Source organism: Aulonocara stuartgranti (assembly GCF_965226115.1).
Source record: "Aulonocara stuartgranti genome assembly, chromosome: 7".
NCBI classification, from domain to species: Eukaryota; Metazoa; Chordata; class Actinopteri; order Cichliformes; family Cichlidae; genus Aulonocara; species Aulonocara stuartgranti.
The window spans coordinates 36,033,669-36,046,277 of NC_138945.1; the positions used below are offsets into that span (position 1 = coordinate 36,033,669).

A 12,609-nucleotide genomic window follows, 5' to 3' on the forward strand; every position below is an offset into this window, starting at 1 on the left:
AAAAAAAATCCTCCTCAGCTGTGGCACCAATACCTAACGACCTGACCGGTCTCCGCTCGTTACCGTCAATTTGGGGAAATGGATTTAGCCTTGATAGGACAAGACGGGAGCCGTGCGGGCTCGTGGTTGTAGAAGGAGATCAGAAGACGCGTGGTGTGCGCGGCGAACCCCTCCGTGTCTTATTCTCAGCGCTCCTCTCCCCTCGGCCGGACTCAGGTCTGTGTGGCGTCGGCAGGCAAAAGCGGCCCTTCTGCTCTACTCATTCTTTGTGTGCGCATGTGTGGCTTGCGTGTGAACCGGCAAAATCAGAGAGCAAAGCAGGCCAGCGCGCGACAGGGAAGACGGGCAGTGTTGAGGTAGCCCAGCTAGCAGCCGCACGGTTTTTTTTTTTTTTTTCGCACTGCCAGAGATGGTCACGTCCACACAGGGGATCCTTCTGCTGCCGATGCTAATATGTCTCCAACGCTTCGTTAACGTTCACGGTAAGTCCCGAGCCACCATTTCTTTTGTGTGTGTGTGCATTTGGAGTCACCGTACCGGCGAAACGCGCACCCTGTGCGGTGAGTTTAGCTAACCTTAAACGGAGCTGCACACCTGTCTTGGCTGCTCCTTGAAGAAAAGCCCGTGCTTGGCTGCACCTTGGGGCCACTCAACCCCTGCCGCTTCTAATCGAGGAAAGCTCTCAAACTGCGTCTTTCTTAAGGGGACAAAATGAGAAATACGTGCTTTAAATGAATCTGAGTCTGCATTATTTTAGCTTTATTAATTATTGGAAACTACAGGGAGGGGGGTGGCCCCGTTGGGTTCAACGCTGCTCGTTGATACCCAATTAGCCCCACGGTCATTTAATTTAGCCCTGAAGACCCGCAGCCATTCAAATTGTAAACCCTTGTCGTCCTGATTTCTCCTTAGACTGTTGGGATTTTCTCCTGTCATCTCCACCCCCATCGAGCTTCGTAATTTATTTATTTATTCATAAAGTGGAAGCGGACTGGGGAAAGGGGGTGGGTAGGCTGAAAAGCGTGGACACAGTGCGTTAACACGGAGAGAAAAAGCCACAAATAAGGGCAGCAAGCAGCCCCGCAGTTTCGGGAAAGGAGTATCAGCAGTTGACGGATTTTTTTTTTTTTTTTTTTTTTTTTTTGGGGGGGGGGGGCGCAAATTACGTACTGCAGGGGATCCCAGTGAAGGCCCAATTAAGAGCAAAGTGGCCAAGCTCGAGCCGTTAGCAGCTGGTGGTACTTGTAGAGCTGTGCGCACTGGGGTTGCAGCTGTTGGTGATTTTCATGATTGGTTGTGGAATGGAGAAAGCGCTCTGGTCTGCAGAGTAACAGAAAATGTCACGGAGTGTCTGTTACAAGTTCAGAGCATAGCAACAATCAAAAGTTAAAAAGTTGCAGGGCTTTTGTTTGTTTCGGGTTCAGAAATGGGCATGTGGAGGTGGACTAAGCACAACTGGGCTGCATACACTCAAATATATGAGCAACTTTTTTTGGGAGAAATATTTGTATGTCACACAAACCCCTCACTTAAATTCTGTGATGCACCTGCTAAGTTATATATTTTTTAAACATTGTATCATATGGATACTTTTACATATGTGGATACAGACAAGGGGCTAATTAGAATGAGCTTTTAACTGCATTTAATTACTTCAGAACCATAGTCATACATCGATCCCCTCTAATCTAAACTCTGTATCAATGTAAAGATTGATGCGTAGATGTAGAGGGACCTCTAGAATTTATATATGGCTTTCCATAAATGGTAAACGCATCCATTTTTTGGCAACATCTGTGACTGAGAATATGAAGTGCTAAAACGTTGAGGAATTAAGCATATTGATTTTGGTCTCTATTGGTGGATTTCCCCCCTTTAATAACTGCTAGAGAAGGTGATTTATTTATTTTTCATTATATTTTTAATAACTCATCTATCAGGTGTCCCAACACAGGCTTTTGTAACAGATTGTCTGTTACAGGGCCTCACTTCATCTAATTAGAGCCACTGAACTTCATGCTGCTTGGAGCATTTTTAATGGAATTGGCTGCCAAATAACATGGCTTGTTGTGTGATTTTTGGAGGTTTGTTAATGTTTAAGTAATATTCTAGCGTCATCAGTGTAGCATGGCAGCAGCTGTGATGAAGCCTCAAAATCCAGAACATAGCTTGTCTTTTTTCCCTTGATTAGGATGACTTCATAGTCTAATGGTTATCACATTTGCCTAACAAAATGGTAAATGGCCTGTATTTGTATAGCGCTTTACTTAGTCCCTAAGGACCCCAAAGCGCTTTACACTACATTCATTCGCCCCAGGGCACACACTGGTGCCCTGGGGCGCACTGACAGAGGCGAGGCTGCCGGACACTGGTGCCACCAGGCCCTCTGACCACCACCAGTAGGCAACAGGTGAAGTGTCTTGCCCAAGGACACGACTGACTGTCCGAGCCGGGGCTCAAACCGGCAACCTTCCGATTACAAGACAAATGGCCAACTCTTGAGCCACGAACAAAAGAAAGATTACCAACTTGATCTTGAGAGAAGACTGAAATCCTTTGGGATTGTTTTGGGAATAACGGAGCAGCTGAAAGTAGGTTATTATAAAAGTGCTTCAGTATTGCTAGAGTTTGTTTCATGCATCCATCTATATTGGTCTAAACTGAGGTGCATACATGACTCTGGACCTGGTCCAAATGTCGGTATATGAGAGTACTGTCAGTGATTAGTTTCTTTTCTGATAATTGTGCACTGTGGATAGCTTAGTTTTAGCACAATGTTGCAGCCAATACTGGAGATTTTCCTAAGCCTTGTCAACACATACTATCTGGTTACAAGTTTCTGGATGCTTTCAAAGTTTTCAGCAACTATGGCATTACTAGAAAAATGCTAAGTTTAGTCATTTACAAGCAAAGTTTAGGAATCTGGGCAGAACCCCTAAATGATTCATTTCCAAAGGCCTGAAACTTGTCTGAAACCTGCCCGAACCCCAAACTTTGTCCTAGTAATGTGGTAAGCTAATCAGAAGCACACACACAAGCTATTAACAGCTAATAAGAACATGACATAGTCAATCTTGCAATTAACATTTAAACATGTGGGGGATGTGAATATTGATGCTTTCATTGGCTTTTGAACTTGCCCCCCGCCCCCAACTTTTAACAGGTCTTTATGGCATCACATCATGTTCTTAAGCTATTTAAAGTGCTTTTATTTAAGGCTGTAAAGTCTCAAGTCCAGGAAAACAAGATGTTTGTCCTATATTTTTGCCTTCATGCCACTTGCTCAAAGATGGCATCTCTTTGTCCTCATGCAACTTGCATTAAGCTTCATCACTGTTGGATGACATCAGTTGTTTCCTAACCTCAAGGTCAGGTGTTGAACAATACCCGTTACCTTTACAGAATTGAGCAGCTGCAGTATCACATGTGCAGTTTTTTTTTAACATTGTACTATAACTTGTGTCTATAGACATGTCTTACAAATTGAAAAATCTGTTAGTCCCTTAGGCCTGGCAGTATGCAGCACACTGGTAGAAACTCTGAACATGAAGTGAAATGCACGGATCAGTTACATCTTGTGTTTGCTCAACAGACCCAGATTCACCATTATGTATAATAAAAAGCATTAAATGCTGTGCTGTAGGGGTTATTGCACAGTTGAATCGATCAAACTAGTAATTTTGTGTGAAAATGGCTACATTGTAGTAAGAATTCAGTAATTTATAAATGTATCAGTCCCTTTAAGAAGCCTAAAAAACCCCATGTGTATCTTTTGATCAGTTTTATCCACTTATCTGAAGTAATGTTGTGGGAACATCAGGGTTTTCCAGACTTTCCTCCTGGAGATCCCTAAGGAGTTCCCAGGCCAATCGAGAGAGAGAGAGAGAGAGAGAGAATCCTTTCAGCAAGCTCTTTGAAATCGTGGATGCAGCACAATCACTGGTTAACCATTTGAGTGACAAGTAGTTAGGCAGTGGACTTACCCTCATAATTCTCCTTATTGGCTCTAATATTGACCAGAATTTAGAAAATAAACTTTGCTTTACTCTAAGACTGTGACTGGTGCTGGAGCTCATGACCTCAATGTCAGAGGTCAGAGTAAGGTGAGGGCTTCCCCCCCCATAGTCTTGTTTTTGTTGCTTTTAATTTTTATTTTTTGCAGTAAGAGCAGTTGTCCCCTGCTGACCATTAGTAGTGCAGCTTTTAGACACTACTTGGTTGGTTTATATTTTCTTTGGTTGGTGCTTGTTGAAGAAATTTTAGCATTTCCTTTTTGGCCCCAATTACTTATATTTTTTTTTAATCTATTGTTGTTTTTTTTTTTTTTTTTTTTTTTTTTTAAATGTGTGTTTAACATTAAAAGGAAAAAAATGGCAATATTTTCTGTGCTTCACACCCTCCACTGGTGACGGCCCCTCCCTGAGCCTGGTTCTGCTGGTGCTCTACCTGTTAAAGGGAGCTTCTCCTTCCATCAGTAGTTTGATGGTTGGGGTTATCTCTCTATTGTAGAGATTTATAATAAGAAGGCTCCATAAAACAGTGGTTGTGAGCTGGCGATATGTAAATAAAATTAACCTGTGCACGAAATATTAAATTTAATCATGAAACAAGTTATTGAAAGAGATGCATTCCCTGAATTCCAGCCTGCTGTGGAAAAATGGCCTTTGGTGGGAAACTGGTGAATCAGAAGTGCTTATAATGCGCACACACTCCACACACAATACACCCACCAGCAGCACCACCACCACTGTCTCATTCTCAGCTTCTCACCAGGCCTGAACGAACACACACACACAGACCGTGTGAGCCTATTTGAACAAGATGCCACGCAAATTAGGCAACAGCGAGATCAGCAGCGGCAACCCTGGCCTGATTAAAATGGATGTATTTTTTTTTTTTTTTTCCCTCCATGGTTACTGTGATACCATGCTAGACCCAGATCCTCGGCTATAGGGGGGGGGCGGCTATGTGGGGGTGCGCTTGATTCTTGAAGTGGGCGGGGAGGTGGACAGGAGGAGGAGAGCACTGCAAACGTTTCTGTTACTGGGGAAAACTGCATCACCATGACCTCAACTGTGAAAGCAGTTCTATAGCACACAATGAGCTGCTATTTTGGGCAGGAGATGGTTCATTACAGCTCCATGCCTGTTGAATCTGTGGTTTAAATTAGGAGAGTACTACTAGCTGACACAGTTGGGTTGTATTTCTCACAGTAGTAATAGAGAATATTCTGTAAATTAGTCTTAAAGTAGTGTAGTTTTGACAGTTTACTGAGACATTAAACAGTTCGTGCTCTGTGCCCAGTAATGCAGAACAGTGCTGGTTCACAATGCTTTCCACCTCGCAGTGATGGAGAGGGAGAAGTGCTCTAATTTCTCCAGGAATGCCGACTTGGATGGTGGCAGATGGCATCGCTACATTTCAGTTAACTGGTGTACACGATATTAAAAATCTAAATTGCTTAAGCATCTTTTACTGTGGGTGCCAATGAGAAAGGTGGCAACCAATATCTGTATTGCACAAAACATGAAACGATGTCAGTGCGACAGGTTAGAAAATCAAAATTATTTAAAAAATGTATTGTTTTTTGGCTTTTTTAAGTTTTTGTTTTTATATATTTGAGGAGAGAGTGGCTGCGCCACAGAAAATTAGTGCAGTAGAGTTTGTGGCAGTGTGGCCGTGCACATCAGTCCTTTTCTTCAATTAAGAATACCACGACTGTTTTGTGACAATGAATAACAGAACACAGTAACCAGCAGCCTTTAAGTGCTGATTCAACAGGGTTCAGTTGTGCTGGAAAGCAGCTGGTGAGCGTAGTCTTCCTTTTGCAGAGCAAAACCTTTTCAATTTGGCTCAAATTGTTTTATGCTGCAGTCTCTGAGCTCAGTGTCGTGTCACAGGAGCCATTTGGAGTTATGGATGGGCAACTATGTAGAAATCACACTTGTATTCCAGGTATCATCATCTGTTACTACACCAAAGTTTTGCTCGTGCTGCTTGTTCTGAAAAGTTGAACATTTTCAATCATGGTTGTTCAAATACTCCAGTGCTGCTACTAACCAAATATCCTGTGAATATTGTGGGAGTGAGGTGGATGCACACACTTAAAAGAGCATGCATCAACTGGAACTTAAAAAAGGCTATAAATCGATTTGGTGGAAAACTGCAGTCGGTGCGCTCGAGCCAGAATTCTGGAAAATGACAGACCAATCTGAACCTGCTTCTGTGCTGCTCAAACAAAAGTAAACAGCAAATCAGAAATCGAGTTTTTATATACCAGATGGTTGAAAGTGAGACTAGCTGGACAGCAGCAATATTTAAATAATGACTACAATCAAAGAGGCCAGGTTTTTGTTCTATTTCTTGGACGTGTTGGGCTTCAAAAAAAAGCTGTATGCAGAGTCTGTAAAACATGGCCAAGTAATGTGATCTTTAGTCATGTTAAAATATTTAATGTAAAGGTGCAAACAAAGAATGACATTAAAGCAGAGCGACATTTCTCATGTCATTGTAAGCAGTAGTCCTCACTCTGTACAGTCTGGAGGGTTCAGGCTTCAACTCTCAGCTCAAAATTGAATCTGACACTGCAGGGAGAAGGAGCTCGTACAGGTTTGTATACTCGAGCTTACTACTGAGGTGTGTTGTTGCGATGTGTGGATCAAAGTGCAGTTTTCCAGACAGCAAGCCGATGGTTTTCTGTGTAGATATTGGAATAGTAACCCAGGAGGATACGCTCTTAAAGAAGCCAAAAACAGGAATATATTTACCATTCCCTGCAGCTTGGCTTTATGGTTACTTGTATGCGCCGCTGCACCCCATTTACTACACCTCATGTTTACACTAGCAAATGCTGCATATTTTTATATTTCTACTGTGCTTTGGGCTTCTGTTTTCTTTTTGGATTCACTTTAGAGTCCCACAGAAATTGGAGGTGTATCAGTGTTGCTGCTGGACCTTCTATGATTTCTCTGGTTTACATGGTGGCGCTTTGTTTTGGAGTTAACAGCTACTGTGTGCCAGAGGCTCTTTATGTGATCTCACTCTTTACCTCAGTCGGCATTAAATGTACATCAGCAGTGTGATGAGTCAGGACTTTTGTTCCTGTAACATGCAGTTATTTGTCCAAACCCCCCCCCTTTTTTTTTTTCTTTTTTTTTTTCCCACCCCCTTCCCCTTGAAATGAAACATGAACAACTGGGCTGAGTAGTATGAAGGTGAACACTGTAAAAGGATGGACACTTCAGGGGACATAAACGGTGCATGTTCAGTGTTAGAAACTTGGAGGCCAAGGGGACTAGTAGGCTTATTCTAAAGTCACTCACCATGTAAGGGTTGTGTTGAGGAGTGAGGGTCATTCTCAGGGTTATTAACTTAACTGGTTGAAGGACTGCAGAACTGTCATTTCATAATTCACAAATTGTTGCTGCTTGGGTCAGATTTTAGTGAAACTTGTGCACAATTTGGGTGAAAACCAATAGGGTGATCATTGTGCACAAGGTCAAGGCTACATTTGAATTGTGAATGAGCCTTATGGGTGACTAATATCAATGTTGTGGTTTTTATCTTGTTTCCTCATTCCTCCCCTCACCCCAACTGGTCACCCCCCTCCCTGTGCCTGGTTGTGCTTGAGGTTTCTTCCTGTTAAAGGCTTTTTCCCTTCCCAATGTTGCCAAAGCGGTTGCTTAAAGTATGTCATATTGTTGGGGGGTGGCATGGGAGATCAGTAACTTGCAAGTTGCTGGTTCGCGTTTCAGATACAAATACTGCTGTAATCATTGCCCTGAGAGTAGTTGCAGTTGCACAGAATTGATTAAACTGTGCCGAATATGTGTAATCACTCGCTGAAAATCAAGTCTTGTATGCAGCACAGTATCCTGACATTTTTTTTCTTCTGAGAAAGTTGGAAGTTTGGCGAAATCATGAATAACTTTCTGCTTGTGTATTTTTATTTGCGTAGATGTGAATATGTTCAGAAGATGGGTCAGGAGTTGTTGAACCCAGTTAATGGATTCTGTTGCTCATTGAGCTGATGGCCAATGTCTCTGGCTTCATAACAGTTTAATTTATTAATTTTCTTCATAAAATATAAGGTCTTCCCAGAAACACTGCAGTGCTGAGGGATTAAGGAAAACACTAGGTGCTGGATAAGCCCCCCCCTTTTTTTTTTTAATTTATTTTTTTCTTTCATTGACACCTCAACACTTTTGCTTGGCAGTGCCTATTGAAGACTTCAGTGAATTCCCAGATCCAATGTGAATGTTAGTGAGGCTCTCGGAGTGCTTTATTTATTCAGCTTTGTCTGCTTGTTTTGGTCATCTTACAAATGGGAAGTCTTTATGTAATTGCTTGACTCATTTAGCAGTTTCTCCTTTTTCAAGGAAATGTATTTGTCATGGTCGGACTTTATTTTCTCAAGTCATCAGAAAATAAAACATTCTGACAGGAGTCATGTTTTTGGATGGATCTTCTTGTAGTAACTTTTTTAATACTAAGTCTAATCTTAGTCTCCTATCATTTCTAATCATCTTGCCCGTTATCAAGTCCATATGTCACTGTCAAGTCGAATGAAACTTGGGACAAATGTGGCCATGAGGATATATAAGGGAAGGTTCTAAAGAAGTTGTGCAAAGTCACAATAACATGTGGAGTCATTTAATCATTCCTTTTAAAAATAGCATTATTTTAATTATAAATTTCCTTCCGCTCTTACAGACATAAAATCTATTGCCTTTTTTTTTTTTTTCAATTAGTTTAAAGGCATCAACCTGACTGATTTCCTTCAATTGGGCTCTTTTCATTGTCACTTTTGAGAAAGATACTTAATTCCCAGTCTTCTGCAGCAATAAAGCTTATAAAGGGCTGTTAATAAAATCGAAGCCTGCAATGGTAACAAGAGCCGTACTATATCAATGAGTGAAGTTATGGTGTAGCCTGTCAAGTTCAGTGGAAACATTTAAAATTTCAAAAATTGGAACAATGGCCTGTATAAATGTGGCTGCAGTCATAATTGACTCCTCTCAGTAATATGAAGTTTAGAGCTGTTGGATCTTATCCACTTCATTGTCGGTTTCCCACAGTGCCCTCCACCATTAACAGTTGCTATGAATAGTTTTGCATTAGATAAATATACTGTTTTTTTTTTTTTTTTTTTTTTTTTTAAATAAATGTTTGCAGTTTAAAATTTGCCTTTACCACTGACCTTTTCTCTAAACATTTCCTCCTTTCTATGATTTCTGTCTTGGTTAATGATTTTTTTTGGTCTCTTTAGATTGATTTATATTTTTAATATGGTGAAATTACTTGCCGTTTTCCTGATGTAATGGAAAATGAATGAAATGAACTCTTTAAGTACAGGTGGTGTAGTCTTGGATGAATGGATGTCTGCAGGCGTGTATTTGCGTCCTGTGCGGTGAAGCTGCTGGACTCTGATCAACAGCATGCTCTGATGAAGCGTTCAAGTCTTTGCTTTGTTAGTGCAGCGCTGTGCTTGTGTTTAGCATCTCTGTAGATGGTTTGACAGGAGTAAATTTGACTTCGGGATAGAAAGCCTGTAGTCACACCCTTAATCTACAAGGCTGTGTTTGTAAAAATATGTGAAAAGGAGAGCTTTGATGATTAACTTGACCCTGTTGACTCATTAAGAATGTCCTTCCCAAGTGTTTTGTTTCTTACTTGGGTGTATTATTGATTTGGTTGGTGGTGTTTTTTTTATTTATTTTTTTTTAAGTAAGCTTAAATGTTTTTATCCCTGAAATAATCCTGCCACCTCCTGTGCTTTAGAATTTGTCAAAGCTCTGTAACTTCCAATATTTTCCCTGTAAAATCTTACATGGATACTTTAGCTGATGTATTAAGCTCTGAAAATGTTAGATTAAAAAAAACAAACAAAAAACAATAATGCTATAATACATTCAACAAATGTACCAACTATAAGTGGGAAATGTCAGAAGTCAAATGCAGTCTTGCCAGGGTGTAAAGCTGGCTTGCGTCATGAGCCCCCTCCCCTGATGCCAGCAGTGACATATTAAAGTTGACAGATTTGCATTTTTAAAGTGTCTGGCCTCTTACAAAACATTTGAATATTAGTCGTTGGTGTTGGCAGCATGTCTTGAAACTGTGGCATGGTTTCATTGATGTAGATCTTGAATAAAGTGTTGCAGCTTCAGCTAAAGGCCCGAAGCTGTTCAGGTTCAAATCAGTGTGGGGTGTTTTTCTCTCTGGAGGAGCTGCTGACCCACTTAAGTATCCTTCAGATGGCGTTTCAGTGTCTGAATGCAGTTTTTAGAGGCTCTTTCTGGCCTGACGGGGCTATAATTCTGGTGTGCATTCCTGCAGAGCTTTTGATGTTTTATACACATCTCAAGTTTTAACGGGGAGGAAACTTTTTTTCATACATCTTTAAATTCATTGACCTCAGTGGCATACAGATTCAGTTGGAACCGTGACTTCCTCTGGGCTGCTTTTAATCATTATGTGCTCCAGTTATCCACCTGGTCAGGCAGACAGTCGACACTAAAGCAAGGTCAGACTGTGGTATTTTAAGACCTGGAGTAGCGCCTCCAGTACTCTGGTAATAGACTGCACTGCACAGTACTGTCTACAAATCGGTGCTTTGCTTATGTCTGTTTTACTTGTAAAGTGTCAAAATGAGCTTAAGGTTTTCATTTTAATGTCTCTATTTAAGAGGCTTTGATATCTCATTGCAGGCTGTGGGTAGGTGCATTACAGTGTATTGAAAGTGGGATTGTGTTGTCATTTAGGACACAAGCAGACTTTTAAAACTCATAATTGGAATCTGGTTTTTATGGAGAAGCCTAAGAATCATTCTTCTGGTTAAGCCATCATTTTATTTTTTCCCACCCCACTTATTTATTCCACCTTACTAAATTATAGTGATGTGGTAAACATGGTAATCTTGGCTGTTTAGGCTCCACTGAATGATCCTCATACTGTCATACACCAGAAAACTGCAATATTAGCTGCTTCTCAGAGTGCCACTGGGGATGGCAGCTGTCAGCTTCAGAGTCTGGTTAGGACAGTCCTCTGGGAGCGTAGAACTAGTCACCAGCTGTAGTCAAACATGGGGATGAAATGTTCTAAGGGGAAGCATCTGAATGACGTAAAGAACCGAACACAATAGCTACTTGGCTATAGGGCTAGATAAGAATGTCTTGGGGCTGGTTTGCAGCCATTATACTTTCAAGATAAGAGTGGGGGAACTGGTGGGTTTTGGAGCAGTCCAAGCACGTAAGAGCTTCCTATAGTTAAGGCACTGTGGGGGAAATCCATGTTTTAACAAAATTTAACCCTACTTAAAAAAAAAAAAAAAAAAAAAAAAAAAGTTTCAAATTTTTCATATTCTTGTGATTTTTTTTTTTTTCTTTTTATATATATTCCTCTTTTCACTAGCAAAGAGAACCTGTTTGTATAGTATTAAATCAGTTCTGCACGGCAGCATTATTTCAGATTTTTAAAGTTACTCGCTGCATATTTCTGGGTGATGGTTTGACCTTGAGACGATAGTTTGCACTGTTGCCTCACAGCAAGAACATCCTGAGTTCAGGCTGGGGTCTTTCTGTGTGAAGTGTGCATGTTCTCCCAGTGTTCACGTGGGTTCTCTCTGGGTACTCCAGCTTCCTCCCACAGTCCAAAGACATGCAGTTAATGGAGGTTAGAGCAGGGCCAAAAATGTTTATCGCAATATAAATTTGAGAATTTGCGATAACGATATAACTGATGATATAATTGACACTAGACAAGATACTTTACAACTCCACAATTTTATTAGTGCAAAAAAAACCAACCAAAACGTATTTTCACTTAAACAAGCAGCTGGGTTTTTTTTTTTTTGTACATTAAAGTTATATAAAAATGTAACAGTACAAATTCCTTGCTAACAGTTTAACCAAAATGCATTTCCAGTGGAAATTGGCCAACATCCTCACCATAACCATGTTTAACATCCACAAAACTTAGAGGTTACACACACACACAATACGGTAATATTATGTTGAAGCACAGTTCACATCACTCCGCGAGGCTCCTGCCTAATATAGCCGTAATGCTCCGACAATCCATCAAGCGGTGCGGCTTCGTAGCTTAGCAAAGTCGTACTGAAACATTTGACAGATTTTCGAGCGCCGTGTACGACATAAAATTGTTTCGAGGTCAGTAAACAAAACCAGAATCCATAAGGGGACCTGTCGATTTTCAGAAAAATCAAAGGATTGTTTTAAGTGTGCCGTATTTTCCAAACAACACGGTAATAACGACGGCCCGCTAGCATGCTCTACCAAAAATAGTGCTTTGTTGTGTATCTGACGGACGAAAGCTAAACCAGCTCCACACCACTGAAGTTGCAGCTTTTTTTTTTTTTTTTTAAATTAACAAACAAATTCTGGTTCATCCGTTCCATTCAACGATCTGCTTTCACTCTTATTCTGCACCGTGCCTTTTCTGCCATGTATGTATGAAAACAGACACTGCGCATGCACGTTTTATCCATATTCTATTGCAATATTTCATTTTCCTATCGTTGCCCAACATTATACCGGTATTACCGTTTACGGTATGATATGGCCCAGCCCTAATGGGGATAGGTTAATTGGT

At 40.9% G+C, this 12,609-nt stretch overlaps 1 protein-coding gene across 1 annotated transcript in view; it reads left to right on the forward strand.

Annotated features, from left to right (window-relative positions):
• The window catches only part of vldlr (very low density lipoprotein receptor), a 64,701-nt gene continuing 52,092 nt past the window's right edge, over nucleotides 1-12,609 (forward strand). The window contains exon 1 of the mRNA XM_082540400.1: nucleotides 1-482. Within this exon, the coding sequence (XP_082396526.1) occupies nucleotides 410-482 (73 nt within the window). The 5' untranslated portion in view covers nucleotides 1-409. The remainder of the gene's footprint in view (nucleotides 483-12,609) is intronic.